Below are 14,019 nucleotides of genomic sequence, written 5' to 3'. Positions count from 1 at the left end.
TTGCATCCTAATTTCTTGTGGGTGATGTCCTGCCTCCAGCCACATCCCCCCTGAGACATAGCTGGTGCTGTAGGAGGGTCTGGAGGTCTTGCGAAGCACTAGAAGATACCCAGCCCTGTTTTACCCCAAGTGCTAGGGATGCTAAGAAGTATGGGTCTAGGAAGGGTGACTCAGGGCATTACAAGGGATGACCACGACAAGAGTTCCCAGACGCCACTTTTCTGGAAGGGTTTCTGGGAAAAGCAACATCAGGGGTAGACACTGAGAGTTGCATTTTGCAATAATCTGCCAGTCCTGTAGCCTGGTTATCTCACATCTCGTTGTCTCTGTTCCTCACAGCCCAGGCTGAAGATGGCTATCCTCGTGGATTATGGGACTTTTCCGAGTATCCTGAGACAATTAATTATCCTACTCTTGACATGCCTGAGGGGCCAGAACTGAAACACAGAGAAATGATGTAATTGAACCAGTCACGTAGCCCGGGTGAGGCCGAGCCGGGTCAGATCTCTGGACTCCAGACTTCCATTTCATCTGATGAGATCCGCCGCCGTGCTGTTATCCCAGCACTGACTTTGTTTAGTCACAGAAGCTGCGAACATAATTTCAGAGATGTGTGGCCAGGGTCATTTGGTAAAAATGACGTTACCAGGAAGTTAAAATACTCAAAGCTCTGGAGAAAGTTGTGTGTCAGGACTGTGTCAGGGGGAAAAAAAAAAATCAAAACAAGACCAGAAATCAGTTATGACGATGAGCAAAAGGGAAATTGTTTTACTATGGGCCATACGGAGAAAGGATAAAAGTATTTCTACTTCTCTGATAACTTCGAGAACATATTGAGTTTGGCGCAGCCTCCAATGTTTTTGATAGCATGAGTTCAGAATAAACAATTTGTAACTGCACGCCTGCATTTATGTCTGGCCATGTAGGAATTCACTTTTTAAAGGAGAGTTTTATGGGCGCCTGGGTGGCTCAGTCGGTTGAGTGTCTGACTCTTGATTTCAGCCCAGGTCATGATCTCATGGTTTGTGGGACTGAGCCCTGTGTTGGACTCTGTGCTGACATCTCGGGGCCTGCTTGGGATTCTCTCTTTCTGCCCCTCCCCAGCACATGCGCACGCTCTTTCTCTCTCTCCCTCGCGCTCTCAAAATAAATAAATAAAATGGAAGCATTAGAAAAGCAGAAAGTTTTATTAAGGCTCAAAAAAATTTGGAAAAATATCCATCTTCTATTTTCTACTTTTTCTCAGTCTCTTTGTTTCATTGAGTGAGGCAAAGGGTAGGAAAAAGAGAATGAGCTCTGGAATTGTGCAGACCTGGGTTCAAATCCTGAGTCGACGACTACCATTGGCATGACCTTGGGCAATTTTCTTAGCCTCACTGACTTTCAATTTCCTTATCCATGAAATGATTATGATGATACTTACCTCATCATAATGAGGTAAGCAAAGCCTTTACCAAAGGCTCGATTCATAACAGACGCTCAGCTAGGTATGGGCTGCGAAATATCTTAGACTCATTTAAAATGCCAGCTCAGGATCGATTTATCAAAACAGCATGCCATCAATGCAAGGATAGACAGATCAAAAGAACAGAATAAAGAGCTCAGAAATAGACTTAGACATACATGGTTAACTGATTTTTGACTAAGATTCCAAGGTAACTCAATGGGCCAAGGACAGTCTTTTCAGTAGATGATGCTAGAGCAATGAAACAAACATACACAAAAAGAAAATGAGTGTAGGGGCACCTGGGTGGCTCAGTCAGTTAAGCATCTGACTTCGGCTCAGGTCATGATCTCACAGTCTGTGAGTTCGAGCCCCGCGTCGGGCTCTGTGCTGACAGCTCAGAGCCCGGAGCCTGCTTCAGATTCTGTGTCTCCCTCTCTCCCTGACCCTCCTCCGTTCATGCTCTGTCTCTCTCTGTCTCAAAAATAAACATTAAAAAAAAAATTAAAAAAAAGAAAATGAGTCTTGATGTATACCTTGCACTACATACAAAATTTAACTTGACATGAATCACAGACTTCAGTATATGAGATAAGCGATAAAATTCATAGGAGAAAATCTTTGTGACTTTGGGTGAGACAAAATTTCTTTTTTTTTTTTTTAATTTAATAATTTTTTTTTTTTTTTTTTGAGAGACAGCATGAGTCGGGGAAGGGCAGAGAGAGACAGAGGCATAGAATCTGAAGCAGGTTCCAGGCTCTGCCCTGTCAGCACAGAGCTCACCAACTGTGAGATCATGACCTGAGCTGAAATTGGATGCTTAACCAACTGAGCCACCCAGGCGCCCTCAAACAAAATTTCTTTTTTTCTTTTTCTTAAAAAAAAATTTTTTTTTTACATTTATTTGTTTTTGAGAGACAGAGAGAGACAGAGAATAAGTGGGGAAGGGGCAGAAAGAGAGGGAGACACAGAATCCGAAGCAGGCTCCAGGCTCTGAGCTGTCAGCACAGAGCCCGACGTGAGGCTGGAACTCGTACACTATGAGATCATGACCTGAGCCGAAGTCAGACCCTTGACCGACTGGGCCACCCAGGTGCCCCCCAAATTTCTTAAGATACAAAAAAAAGCGCAAACTGTGAAAAATTTTGACTGATAGAGTTGGCCTCTATCAATGTGAAGAAAGTTTTGCTCTTCAAAAGACATTGTTAAGATTTCCGGGGCATCTTGGCTCTCGAAGTACAGCACAACGGCTGGGGACTCCGGGGAGTGTGGAAGGGGCTGCTTGGAAAGCAGATGTGTGGAAGCTTCTGGTCAGCGTGGACTACCTGGGTTCTGTGAGTTTCCTAGTTTGTCACTTTGCAGGTAAAATATGGTTAAAAGCTTATGGAGTAAGTGGAAAAGGAAGATGCATGCTGAAAAGAGAAAAATGAATGCCCCAAAGGAACTCACCAGACTTAAAAGTATTCTTTAAGTGGATAGTGTTTTTTAAAAATGTTTATTTATTTATTTTGAGAGAGGCAGAGAGAGAGAGCACGAGCATGTGTACAAACAGGGTAGGGGCAGAAAGAGAGGAAGAGAGAGAAAATCAGGCTCTGTGGTATCAGTGCACAGTCCAATGTGCAGCTGGATCCCATGAACCTTCGGATCTTGGCCTGAGCCCAAATCAAAGGTTGGACACGTAACCGACTGAGCCACCCAGGCGCCCTGATGGTGATGCTGTAATGAAAGATGTTCAAGAGGTAGCAACTGTGGTGGTACCCCAACATTGTCAAGAGAAAAACTTAGTAAGTGGCACAAGAAGAAAAAGATGATACGCAAACGGAAACTGATTTTAAGAGGAACAAAGAGTCTTCTAGGCCAGCATGGGCAGTACCCCGTATGAATGAACCAGAGACAAAGAGACAGACTGAAGGCCAAGTGAGAAAAAGGGAAGGGAAAAAGCAAAACAAGAGTAGCAAAGGCCACTCTTTGAAGGGTTTGGCTGAAGACAGAGTCTTGGAGAAGACTCTGAAAAACTCGAAAAACCCTACTCGGGACAGGTCTTTGATTAGAATGTATGTATGGATTTCAACTTCCCCCAAATGAAAACTTTCTCTCCAGATTCCACTTGGCTTTTTTCTTCAGTTCAAACCCAACTTAACTCCTCAAATTTGTTTTGGGAGCTTGAACAAAATATTTTCTTTGATTAAAAAAAAGGGGGGGGTACCTGGGTGGCTCAGTTGGTTAAGCATCCAACTTCAGCTCAGGTCATGATCTCACGGTTTGTAGGTTCCAGCCCCACGTCAGGCTCTGGGCTGACAGCTCAGAGCCTGGAGCCTGCTTCAGAGTCTCTGTCTCCCTCTCTCTCTGCCCCTGCCCTGCCCATGCTCTCTCTCTCTCTCTCTCTCTCTCTCTCTCAAAAATAAATAAACATTAAAAAAATTTCTTTAAAAAAGAGACACTTCAGAAAATGGAAATGCCAGCCACAGACTAGGAGAAAATATTTGGAAAATGGATTTTCTTCTTTAACATTGCTGTCTCTTGAAACTGTGACACAGAATAGAAGGAATTAGTAATTGTTGCATGTCCCCATCCTTTCCCTGATAAAGTGCAGTTGGCAGATGCATTCCCTTCCTCCCTCACATCGTATGCCATTATTCAGTGCCATCGTTCGCGTAATACTGTTACGGGTGAGAGCTGGAGAGAAGGTTGGGCTGTGGGTAATGAGGTGGCAAGCCCCACGTCTTCCATTCTATTCTTGATGGAAGAGGAAAGAGCAACAATAAAAAATCTGAAGTCAGGCACATGCGCATCGGAAGACAACCTGACGTTCTCGTTAGCAGCAAAGCACTCTCAAAAATGACAGCAGGAAGCATAGACGGGGCACACGCATTCTGCCAGATATGGCACTAAGTGCTTCACTTGCATCATTTCTTTAACTGTAGGAGAAACATCTATGCGTGGAGTCTGCATGGGGTCCCAGAAGAAGCAGAGACACCCAGCAGGCATGCAACAGAGTTTCCTCTGGGCTCTTCCCTCCCTCGTGCCTGTACAAGATTTTGTTCTTCCTACGTCTCTGAATTGCTTTGCCTTTTGGACTTCATTCTGGATTCATCCATCTTTTTCTTGGTTTTGTTGTCTTGGGACCATTGGCTTGATTTGGAGGATTTCTCTCGTTTGCAACTTCAGCTTCAGACTCGGCTTCCCGGCACCCGGCTTCATGCTTTCTTGCTTCTTAAACCTGCCATCTCCTCTCCGCCTCCGGAGGGTTGTAGATTTGCAGTGTTTGGCCACTGTTATGTCCCAAGGCACGGATTACATGCAATACTGGGCTCCACCATCAACAATGTCTCTCTCGTTCCGATGACCCTGACAAACCACTGTCAGCATCGTTGTAGATGGAAGTTGTCAGGTGCTTATGATAAAAACAAGTTGCAAAGGCCAAATCTACCTTGGCCAAGGTAGCCGTGCAGCTTTTCAAGTATCAATGTAGCCGTGAGGATGTCTTTATTGGTATGACCAAATGTCCAGTGTACAGATGATCTTGGTGTTGGAATGGTCAGGGCTTCGACCTTGGAGCCAGCTGGGGACTTACGGGTGAACACAGCCTAAAGCATAAGGTGAGTAGACCGGTGGGGAAGATAGGAGCACGTGCTCATTCTCCCGCTCTTTTCACAGGTGTCCTCATAGACTTAGGGCCGGGCACGAAGCTGGGTGAGTTCGTGTAGCAGCTGTGAAAGTCCCAGTGCTTGGGCTCTACACATTCCAGATGTTGCCACGCTTGCCTTGAGCTCCGGTTTAACAGCAGCAGAACGACGAGAAATGTTTTCTCTAGGGTCGATTCCCCAAGATAGCCTGGCTGCGATTCATAGGCCACAGACAACTGGGAACGCAGCATCCCTCCCAGTTTACTTTAACTTGGACTAATAGCCTCTCAGAATAAGCATCCCGGGGAGCGGATGGACTGACATCAAAGTCTTCAATCTCTTTTCCAAGTTTGATCACAGCGGCCATTTTAACACAAGGTCTGCATAGGTTTTAAAAGCTTGAACTGAGCTCAGCGGGGCACGAGCAGAATTCCTGCCCCTCCCCCGACCCTCCAGAGACAGCAAAGAGATGTGTGGATGGCTTCTGTGTGACGCCACCGAGGAGGAGCTGAGTGCCGTCGAACGGGGGCCACACCTACCCACGGTGCCCTGCACCACAACCCATGTTCACCTTACTCACGCTATTGAAGGGAAGCTGGAGGATTCTCTGTTTATGATAAAAAATAGATATTTTTATTATGAAAAATACATCTATGAGCTGGCTGCAGAAGACGGGTAGAACGTCTCCATGTTTTCAAAAGGCTATCTGGCACCAGGCAGCCTTAAATCTTAGAATGATTAAGCTGACAGGGATTCAAAAGCTCACACAGTCCACAGAATTCTGCATGGTGAAGCCCTCACCTCCAACAGTTTTACAGACCAGGAATCTGAAGTGCAGAAAGGTTTGGGAAGGATTTATGGCGTTTGCGTCGTTAAGAAGAACAGAAACGTAAGTCCCAGTTTCTTGACAGTCAATCCTGCACTTGATTCCAACTGTGCTTTATCCAGATGATGGTGCCTGACGGTCTCTGGAAACCTGTGGAAGGCCTCATGGTTTTTCCCCAAGAGGGAGTTAACTAATTTTCAATGAGCGCAGACTTTGGGGTAACCGTCCCCAGTGGGCACATTCTCCCCCCGCCCCTCCCCTTTCACTATATTCAGGGCCACCTGGAAACTCTGGCTCTGGGCTGGAGGATGACAAGCCATCCCTGCTTCCCCGTCTCTCTCTTTCTTTGCACAGCTGTGCAGTTCAGTGAGCTGAACTGCACCGCTCCGAGTGCACTGTTCACTCTGCCACGACCAACCTCTGTTGTAAATCTTCCTCCCCGGACACGTGACGATGCACTTCTTGACTATATATCCCGGGAGCAGAGTGTCAGAGCGCTGAGCTGAGCCCCGCGCAGAGGAAGCACGCTCTTGGGCTTGGCCACTTAGCAACTCCGGACTTGGGAAGAAGTTTGCCAGCCTTCGGTAAGTTAGCAATGCAACTTTGTTTCAGAAACATTTGAAACAAGGATATTTCTGGCAACCAGCAGATGAAGTTTTCCTTTCCTCTCTTTGTTGTAAGGAAACTTGGGTTTGAATTAAAAATAGGTTTGGGTCTGAGAAGCAAAACGTCAGCTAGCTTTTTTCTCTTTCTTTTTCTTTCTCTCTCTCTTTCTTTTTTTTTTCTTTCTTTCGCTCAGTTAGAGAAAGCCTCCCAGTGATTCAAATGTTATTTATTTTCCTCTATGCCCCCTCGTCTTATACTTTTTCCTTTTGCTTTTCAAAAAAAAAAAACAAACAAAACAACAACAATGCTTTTGACACGCTCACTTTAGGAAATGCAATTATGAGGACATGTATACACTACAAAAAGAAAACCCCTGGTCACGTTTCTCCCTATCTTCCCCCTCCACTCTGACCGTTCATTGCTAACGTCTGCCAACTAGTTTGTGGGACCTCTTACCGCCACTGCCCGGTGCAGTTACAGGCTTTTATAATGTTGCAATCCCACAAAACTTAGGCTCGCCCCCCCCCCCCCTCCCTGCACCGTGGACCCGTGGGAGAGTTCTAACCTGCAGGTTTCTCCCCAGACCCTGGCTGAGTGGTGCTTCAATACTGAGATGGAGCCTCTGAACAGCACGCACCCCAGCACCGCAGCCCCCAGCGGCCACCTCGTGTCCCACGTGGCGGGCAGCGGGAGCAGCAATGGCAACGAGTACTTCTATATTCTGGTCGTCATGTCCTTCTACGGCATCTTCTTGATCGGAATCATGCTGGGCTATATGAAGTCTAAGAGGCGGGAGAAGAAGTCCAGCCTGCTGCTGCTGTACAAGGATGAGGAGAGGCTCTGGGGGGAGGCCATGAAGCCGCTGCCCATGGTGTCGGGCCTGAGGTCGGTGCAGGTGCCCATGATGCTCAACATGCTGCAGGAGAGTGTGGCGCCCGCCCTGTCCTGTACCCTCTGCTCCATGGAAGGCGACAGCGTGAGCTCCGAGTCCTCCACACCGGACGTGCACCTCACCATCCAGGAGGAGGGGGCGGACGATGAGCTGGGGGAGACCTCGGAGACGCTCCTCCACGAAAGCAGCGAAGGCTCCTCGGAGAACATCCATCAGAATTCCTAGCACCCCCGGGGCCCCCCATCAGCCAGCACTCTCAGAGAGGGGACGGACACTTTCCGTGTCTGGTTTCACTTTTGCAGTGCATGCCGCTGCCACTTTAAAGAGACCTTGGGCCAGCCCCTGAATGGGGGGCCAAGGCTCAGCCGGAGGGAGCCTCCAGTTGTCCACGCCGCCGCCGCCGGGCCTGCGGTGTAGACCTGCCACGGAAAAGCCCTGAAGACGTGCAGTGTGTCCGCTGACTTTGGGGCCTGGGGGCTGGGGTTCCGGTTCAGAATTCGGCAGGTGGCCGCGCTTGCTGTTGTTTCCGCGCTGGATGCCCTGGGTAACTAACTCCTGCGGCGTCTGCCCCCCTCCAGGGCTGCCCAACACCCAGGACACGCTGAGGGACTAGTTTTGATCTGCTAATTTGCCTAGAGCTTTGTTCTAGATCTGATTGGCTGTAAGTACCTCTCCTGTGTCTCTGTAGTGGTCTACAGCACTTATTTTGGAGGTCTTTTAGGTTAGAGGGGGGATGTCTGAGGGAGGACTTTTGTTTGATAGCAGAAAGCTGGAGAGCGAAACCTGGCTCATTTGCATACTGTAAGAAAAAAGAAAAAGCAACCTTTAAACCTGATCACCTTGGCTGGGATTATAAAATGTAATCTGCTATTTTGACCCTTTGTCTAACCTATGACCTTGAACTCTGACCTCAGACCATCCGGCTTCACATGCTGGCGGGACATTTTCTTGGTTGCAAGGGCTTCCCCAGAATCTAACCTGCACTCTGAATAGCCATGCAGGGGACTCTTCTGGATCTTTCCAGAAGGGGTGATGGTGGGGTTGAACGAGGCCAAGCCATTAGCTCTGCTGCTGCTTTTTTCCCAGCCTCGTTTTCGGAGCTGGGAGTCAACGTAACGTGGGCCTCCACCGTGTGGCGTTTCGTCTCGGCGCCGAGACCTAGAAGGGCCTACTCAGGCGGAGGTCGCACAAAGCAGGGGTCCGGGTTCTGTTTTCTGATCCCGAGCCCGGACGCTGATCTGCTGTGTGGTCCTGGGCTTGTCATCAAGAGGCTCACTGCCTTCATGAGGCTCCTGAATTGAGATCCCCAGGGGGCCGGGAGGATGTCTTTGGATTTTAAGACTCTGTGATAAATCCTGTATGGCCTGGTGTGAGGAAGCTTGGACAAAATATTTCCCACTCGGCCAGTCAGCCTGAGAATGGGTCTGTTATTTAAAGGAGCAGTTGGAGACCCAGAACGCACGTAACTGGGAAATCCAGGGCGCATCACCCCCCCGTTCAGGCTGTCGTTTTCCCAGGAGTGAACCAGGGAGGCACATACCACATCGTACTCTGCAAAGTTCTCTGGGTAGCAGAATGTTAATACTTCAGCCGAGAGACGAGAAATCTAAAAGCAAACGCTCAGGAATGCTTGCTAATGTCTCCGTGTGTTCCTGCGGTCAGTAGCTTTGTAGCAGAGCCGTTCGGCCCTTGAAGGCAAGCAGGAAGAGAAACACACCAAAAGGTCAAATTTAATTCTAGTAAAAACAAAAAAAAAAGAAAAAAAAAAAAGAAAAAAAAAGATTTTTTTTTTTTTTTTAAAAAGACATACTCTCCCTTGATTGGAGATAGCAATAACCACTGTTCCCATGGAAGGGTTAACAGTGGAGAAACTGGTTTATCAGTTTGCCTTAACACAGTGCTAGAGGAAATTTATGTTTGGGGGGGGGGGGCGGGAAGGGCCCGCCGTTCACTTTAAAATTGCGAGTGTGGATTTACTCCAAGGGGGCTGTTTAAGGTGAAAGAAGCCAAGTTAAGTTTGGCTCCTTGCCTGGAATCACTTGAATTCTGAAACTTCACTGCGACGGACTTGTGCATGGTCACATTTTCCATTGCTTAATCCCGAAGTTTGGTGCAAGTCTATCTGCGCCTATTAAAAAAGTGATGTATATACTTCCTTCTTATTCTATTAAGTTGTATAAAATTGTCTTCTGTATTTAACAGTTTGTAATTTTCACACTATTTTTTAATTTAAATAAAACACATTTTCCCTACGAAATTATGGGTTCTGTCTTGGAGTCTTCAATATAATTCCTAGTTTCCAGGACATGCCAGCCATTTCCCAAGCCGTCTCTGGATCCGGATCATCTTCCGAATCAGACTCACACGAAGTTGTATCTTATTTCTGCCTGAATCATGGAGTGAGCAGGGCTGGGCTTCCCCATCCTTTGATATGCTTTGCCATGAATAAAACAAAACAAAATAAAACTGTAGATGGGTGTTGCATCCACCTCTCATTTTAAATTTGGGGGCTGTGGGACCCTTGAATTTGAACACGCCTGTGACACGGCAATTGCTGTAAAGATGTTGCTCCAAATTTGGTCGCCGGAAAACATTTGATTTGCATGTTGGCTACACAAACACTATCCACAAGTGGCCACGGCAGCACAGACTGAGGGGCAGCGAGTTGCAGCACACGCAGCAACATAGGCTTAAGGGCAAAGCGAAGCGCCCACGCGGTGGGTCGGCCTTGGCGCTCCTTCCGGTCCCAGTCACCTGACTGTCTAGCTCCTCCCACTTGGTGTTGATTTCGCTCCAGCGCACGGGCCCGAGGCCCGGCCAGCGGCCAGGATGCTGCGACCTCTCCTTTATGATGCTATTTCCACAGTCGGAAGTCCTAAAGAAAAATGACCAAAACCGGTGACCCATTTTGAGACAAGCATTTGGTAGAGAGGGGTCTTACTTTTATGTTTCTCTGTTTCCTGTGAGTTTAGCTTTTCTGTTTCAACTAAATGTTTCCATTAGGTTCACAAATAACTGTCTCCCTAAAGTATTTATCTGGCAAAAGGACAGCCTGGATTCTTCCCAAAGCGCATCAAGGATCTCAAGTCACCAGTTGGTATTTTGACAACATAACATGAGAACATTATCTGAAAAGAAAGCCTTTCAATTAATCCTGGCTTCATGTCATTCTTGGTGAAGGAAGAGTTAAGATTTTTTTTTTCTTTTTAACCAGGGGCGGAAGAAGAGGGAATTCTAAACTCTAATTGTCCTAAAAATATGAAGAGTACACTATGTCGTTTTAATGGAATATTTGTTTTCTTTAAAAAAAAAAAAAAAAGAAGAAGAACTTCTAAGCAAAACCTAAGGCCCAAGGGGTTTAGTCTGTGTGGATTTACTCATGCATGTGAAAAACTGAGGAAAGAATTTGGCCCTATGCACCTAGGATATTAGAAACATATTTTAAAGGACTGAAATGTTAGGGATGAGGTAAATGGATCATCCTGCTTCCTCCATGCTGTTCTAATTACACCTTTGTACGTCAAAGTCAGGCAGGGATGCTGCAGAGAAAAAGTTTGCTTTCATGGGCAGAATCACGGGATCAAAACTACCGGGAAAAGCTGAAATCGGGCCAGGGAAAGAGTGCTCTTGGCTTGTGATTCTGGTTGGAAAGTAGACCCCATGGTACATTTGAGATCCAAAACTGGAGGGTTTTGTGTTCAGGCAGCCACTTCCGGGGTTCAGCTGAGGAAGAGTCAGTTACCGTCCTGTAAAATGTCACTCTGATCATAGACGCTATGGAACAGACGGAACAGTGAGCTTACAACACAGTTGCCCCACATCTAGGCATCCTGTTGGAGAAAATCACCGGGAGTGTCATGGCTTTATGGGACAGGAGGCAGAGTCTAGGGCTGGAGGGAGATAGGTCAGCTCGTTGACCAGGCTGGCCGCTCAGGCAGGGGCTGGACCGCAGGCAGGCGGGGGTGTGAATGGGGCTTCAGTAGAGGCTCAGTCTTGTTATGTCTGGCTTTCTAGCCTAACTCCGTGGCTCTGTTGCTCCGCGGCTGTGCGGAAAGCACCCCACGTCTCTGACCTGCCATTCCTCTCTTCCACCACGAGGAGGACATACTGCCCTTTGCCTTTGGGGGCGGGGGGGGGGGGGGGGCGGTGAAAAATACCAAGTGCTGTATGAAACTGAAGGAAAAGCCGCGCCCGGCTTCTACTTTTTAAATTGTGTCCTGGATGGACATCTGCAAATAAAGTCACTGAACTGTCTCTTTTGTGCACGGTTTCCTCAGGAGACTGCAATGGTCAGGAAAAGGATACGACTTGCCAAAGAAGAAGGGTCATAAGAGAAAAAAAGCTACTGTTCGGTTTTGCCTTTCTCCATTTCTGAAATGTTTCTTCCCACACAGGAAGGAACAGTTTGGGATGTGAGCTGTTACCATGGAGATAACCAGCCAAGGTCACTTGTTTGAAGGAGGAGCCCGTGGCCCCATGGCACTGGATCATTAGAGCAACTTTAGGAAGTTGGGATTTGGTCCTTGACACAGGCAACGAAGAGCTTCAAGCCACAGTAGCCTCCATTCATGGTGTGGAGGAGGGGAGGCAGGGACAACATTGTCCTTTTGTCCTGCACAACCTCTTCTTCCTTCTCTTTGCTCCTCTCCTGCCCCCTTCACCATAGGGCTGAAATTCTGTTCTCCCAGCTCTAGGGATTTCTTTTCTTAACTTGTATTTTATTGCTAAGGAACGTGATTAAAGAATTCATTACATCGGGGCACTTAGGTGTCTGGGTCAGTTGAGCCTCCAACTTCGGCTCAGGTCATGATCTCACGGTTCGTGAGTTTGCAGCCCGCGTCAGGCTCTGCGCTGACAGCTCGGAGCCTGGAGCCTGCTTTGGATTCTGGGTCTCCCCCTCTCTGCCCCTCCCCCTTTTGCACTCTGTCTCTGTCTCTCCAAAATAAATAAACATTAAAAATTTTTTTTTAATTAAAAAAAAAATTCTTCACATCAATAGCCATACCCTTTTCTGTCCTTACTGGTTTTCCACCCCCTGTTCAAAGATGGTGTATGGCATGTTCTCTCTTGTCTTCGTCTGTTCCAGCTGCTATAACAAAATATCATAGACTGGGTGGCTTATAAACAACAGAAATGTATTTCTCATAGTTCTGGAGGCTGGCGGCCTGTGATCAGGCTTCCAGTGTGATCGGATTCTGGTGATGACCCCCTTCTGGTATGTGGATGGCTGACTTCTTGTATCCTCTCATTCATGAGGACCCCACCCTCATGACCGAATCACCTCCCCAAAGCCCCACCTCCTAATACCGTCATATGGGGGGGGAGGGGGTAGATTTCCACATGTGAATTTGGGGGCGGGGCACACAAATATTCAGTCCGCCGCGTCTCTTTCCCCAGCCTCCCTCCTTTTCCTCTCTTGCTACCCACCATTCTGTGAAAGGAATGAAAACGACAAAAAGGAAGGAGAAACCACGATGCATAATACTTCCGAAGCATGTATTACGTGTCAAGCAAACACGTCACCCAGTGCTCTGAGCTCCTACTACTCCATTCTGGGCACGTCACCAGGTGCTGGGAAAACACAACATCTGCTTAGGCGCCAAAGTGGTCAGAGTCTTCCCAGAGATGATTTCCGATAAAAAGAACGCTGTTTCTGGTTCACTTATAACATTAGTGGAATCTTCCTGTGTGCAGGGCTCTCTGGATGTGAGAATACGTAGTTTATGTCTTTGAAACATTTGACGACACTGTGGTGTACTTAAAAGGACAGAACGTATTGTTGACTCCGTGTTTGCCTTGTTCTGTGATAGGTGCTTTCCCTTTGATTATCTTACTTAATCCTCTCAAGCAAACTCTGAACTAGATCTCCGCTGCTGTTAATGTAGGTATGAAAGTTGAGGCTCGGAGAAGGTAATTGCTGGCCAGTGTAATAAAGGATCAGGATTCCAATCCCAGGTCATTTGATATAAATCTGCGATTCTTCAAACCAGCAGGAAGCAGAGAGCATGAGGCTTGGAATCCAGTGTCATCCCAGACATTAGGCAGCTTTGCGACATTATATTTGTTGCCCAGCCTTTCTGGGTTTCCTCCTCGGTAAAAGGAAGATAGTAACATCTTCTCTATTGGCCTCGAAACGCTGTCAGAACTGAGTGCATGTGAAGCAACTGGAAAAATAACAAGCCTTTGTCTTCGATGGGGAGCCGTGTGTAGATGTTACTAGCACGTACCAACATCCAGCTCTTCTCTCCTTCTGAGAACGTGGAAAATTTCCACTTCTCAACCCCTTCTCGGGCCCTTCCTCTTCTAACACCAGGTCAAGGATATGACTCATTCTGGTCAATGTAAACTGAGTGAAAGTGATGTATGTCACATGTCAGCAGAGTCAGTGAAAAGCCCAGGTATGATTCTCTAGCTCCTTCCTTCCTTGCGTGAAACTAGTGAGACCATGTGTTCCAGGTGGTATAAATAATAGTTGGAGCATGAATCAGCCTGGAAGAGTAATTCGTGGAAGGCAATTGCTCTGGAGAGTTGCCCAAACCTGCAGCTGACTTTGTGTGAGGTAGTAATCATACAAGCCATGGGAGGGGCGTCTGGGTGGCTCAGTCGGTTGAGTGTCTGACTCTTG

The 14,019-nt window shown here is 47.3% G+C and overlaps 1 protein-coding gene across 2 annotated transcripts; it reads left to right on the top strand.

Annotated features, from left to right (window-relative positions):
• The first annotated feature begins 5,658 nt into the window (after positions 1-5,658).
• KCNE4 (potassium voltage-gated channel subfamily E regulatory subunit 4) lies at positions 5,659-9,629 on the top strand. 2 transcript variants are annotated; one of them, XM_047868846.1, is made up of 3 exons: positions 5,659-5,959; positions 6,251-6,480; positions 7,086-9,629. In XM_047868846.1, the coding sequence occupies exon 3, from the start codon at positions 7,116-7,118 to the stop codon at positions 7,617-7,619; it is 504 nt and encodes a 167-aa protein (XP_047724802.1). In that variant the 5' UTR covers positions 5,659-5,959; positions 6,251-6,480; positions 7,086-7,115; the 3' UTR covers positions 7,620-9,629. The 2 variants fall into 2 exon arrangements, with proteins under 2 accessions (XP_047724802.1, XP_047724801.1); XM_047868845.1 differs by lacking the exon at positions 5,659-5,959 and having other exon boundaries at positions 6,044-6,480.
• The last annotated feature ends 4,390 nt before the right edge of the window (positions 9,630-14,019 follow it).

This window comes from Prionailurus viverrinus, chromosome C1, assembly GCF_022837055.1.
Source record: "Prionailurus viverrinus isolate Anna chromosome C1, UM_Priviv_1.0, whole genome shotgun sequence".
NCBI classification, from domain to species: domain Eukaryota; kingdom Metazoa; phylum Chordata; class Mammalia; order Carnivora; family Felidae; genus Prionailurus; species Prionailurus viverrinus.
Note: the sequence above shows the minus strand (reverse complement) of the source record. Positions and strands in the feature narration are given on the sequence as shown.

Coding starts and splice junctions, on each gene's coding strand:
- KCNE4 (XM_047868846.1), top strand. CDS start 7,116: ATGGAGCCTCTGAACAGCACGCACCCCAGCACCGCAGCCCCCAGCGGC.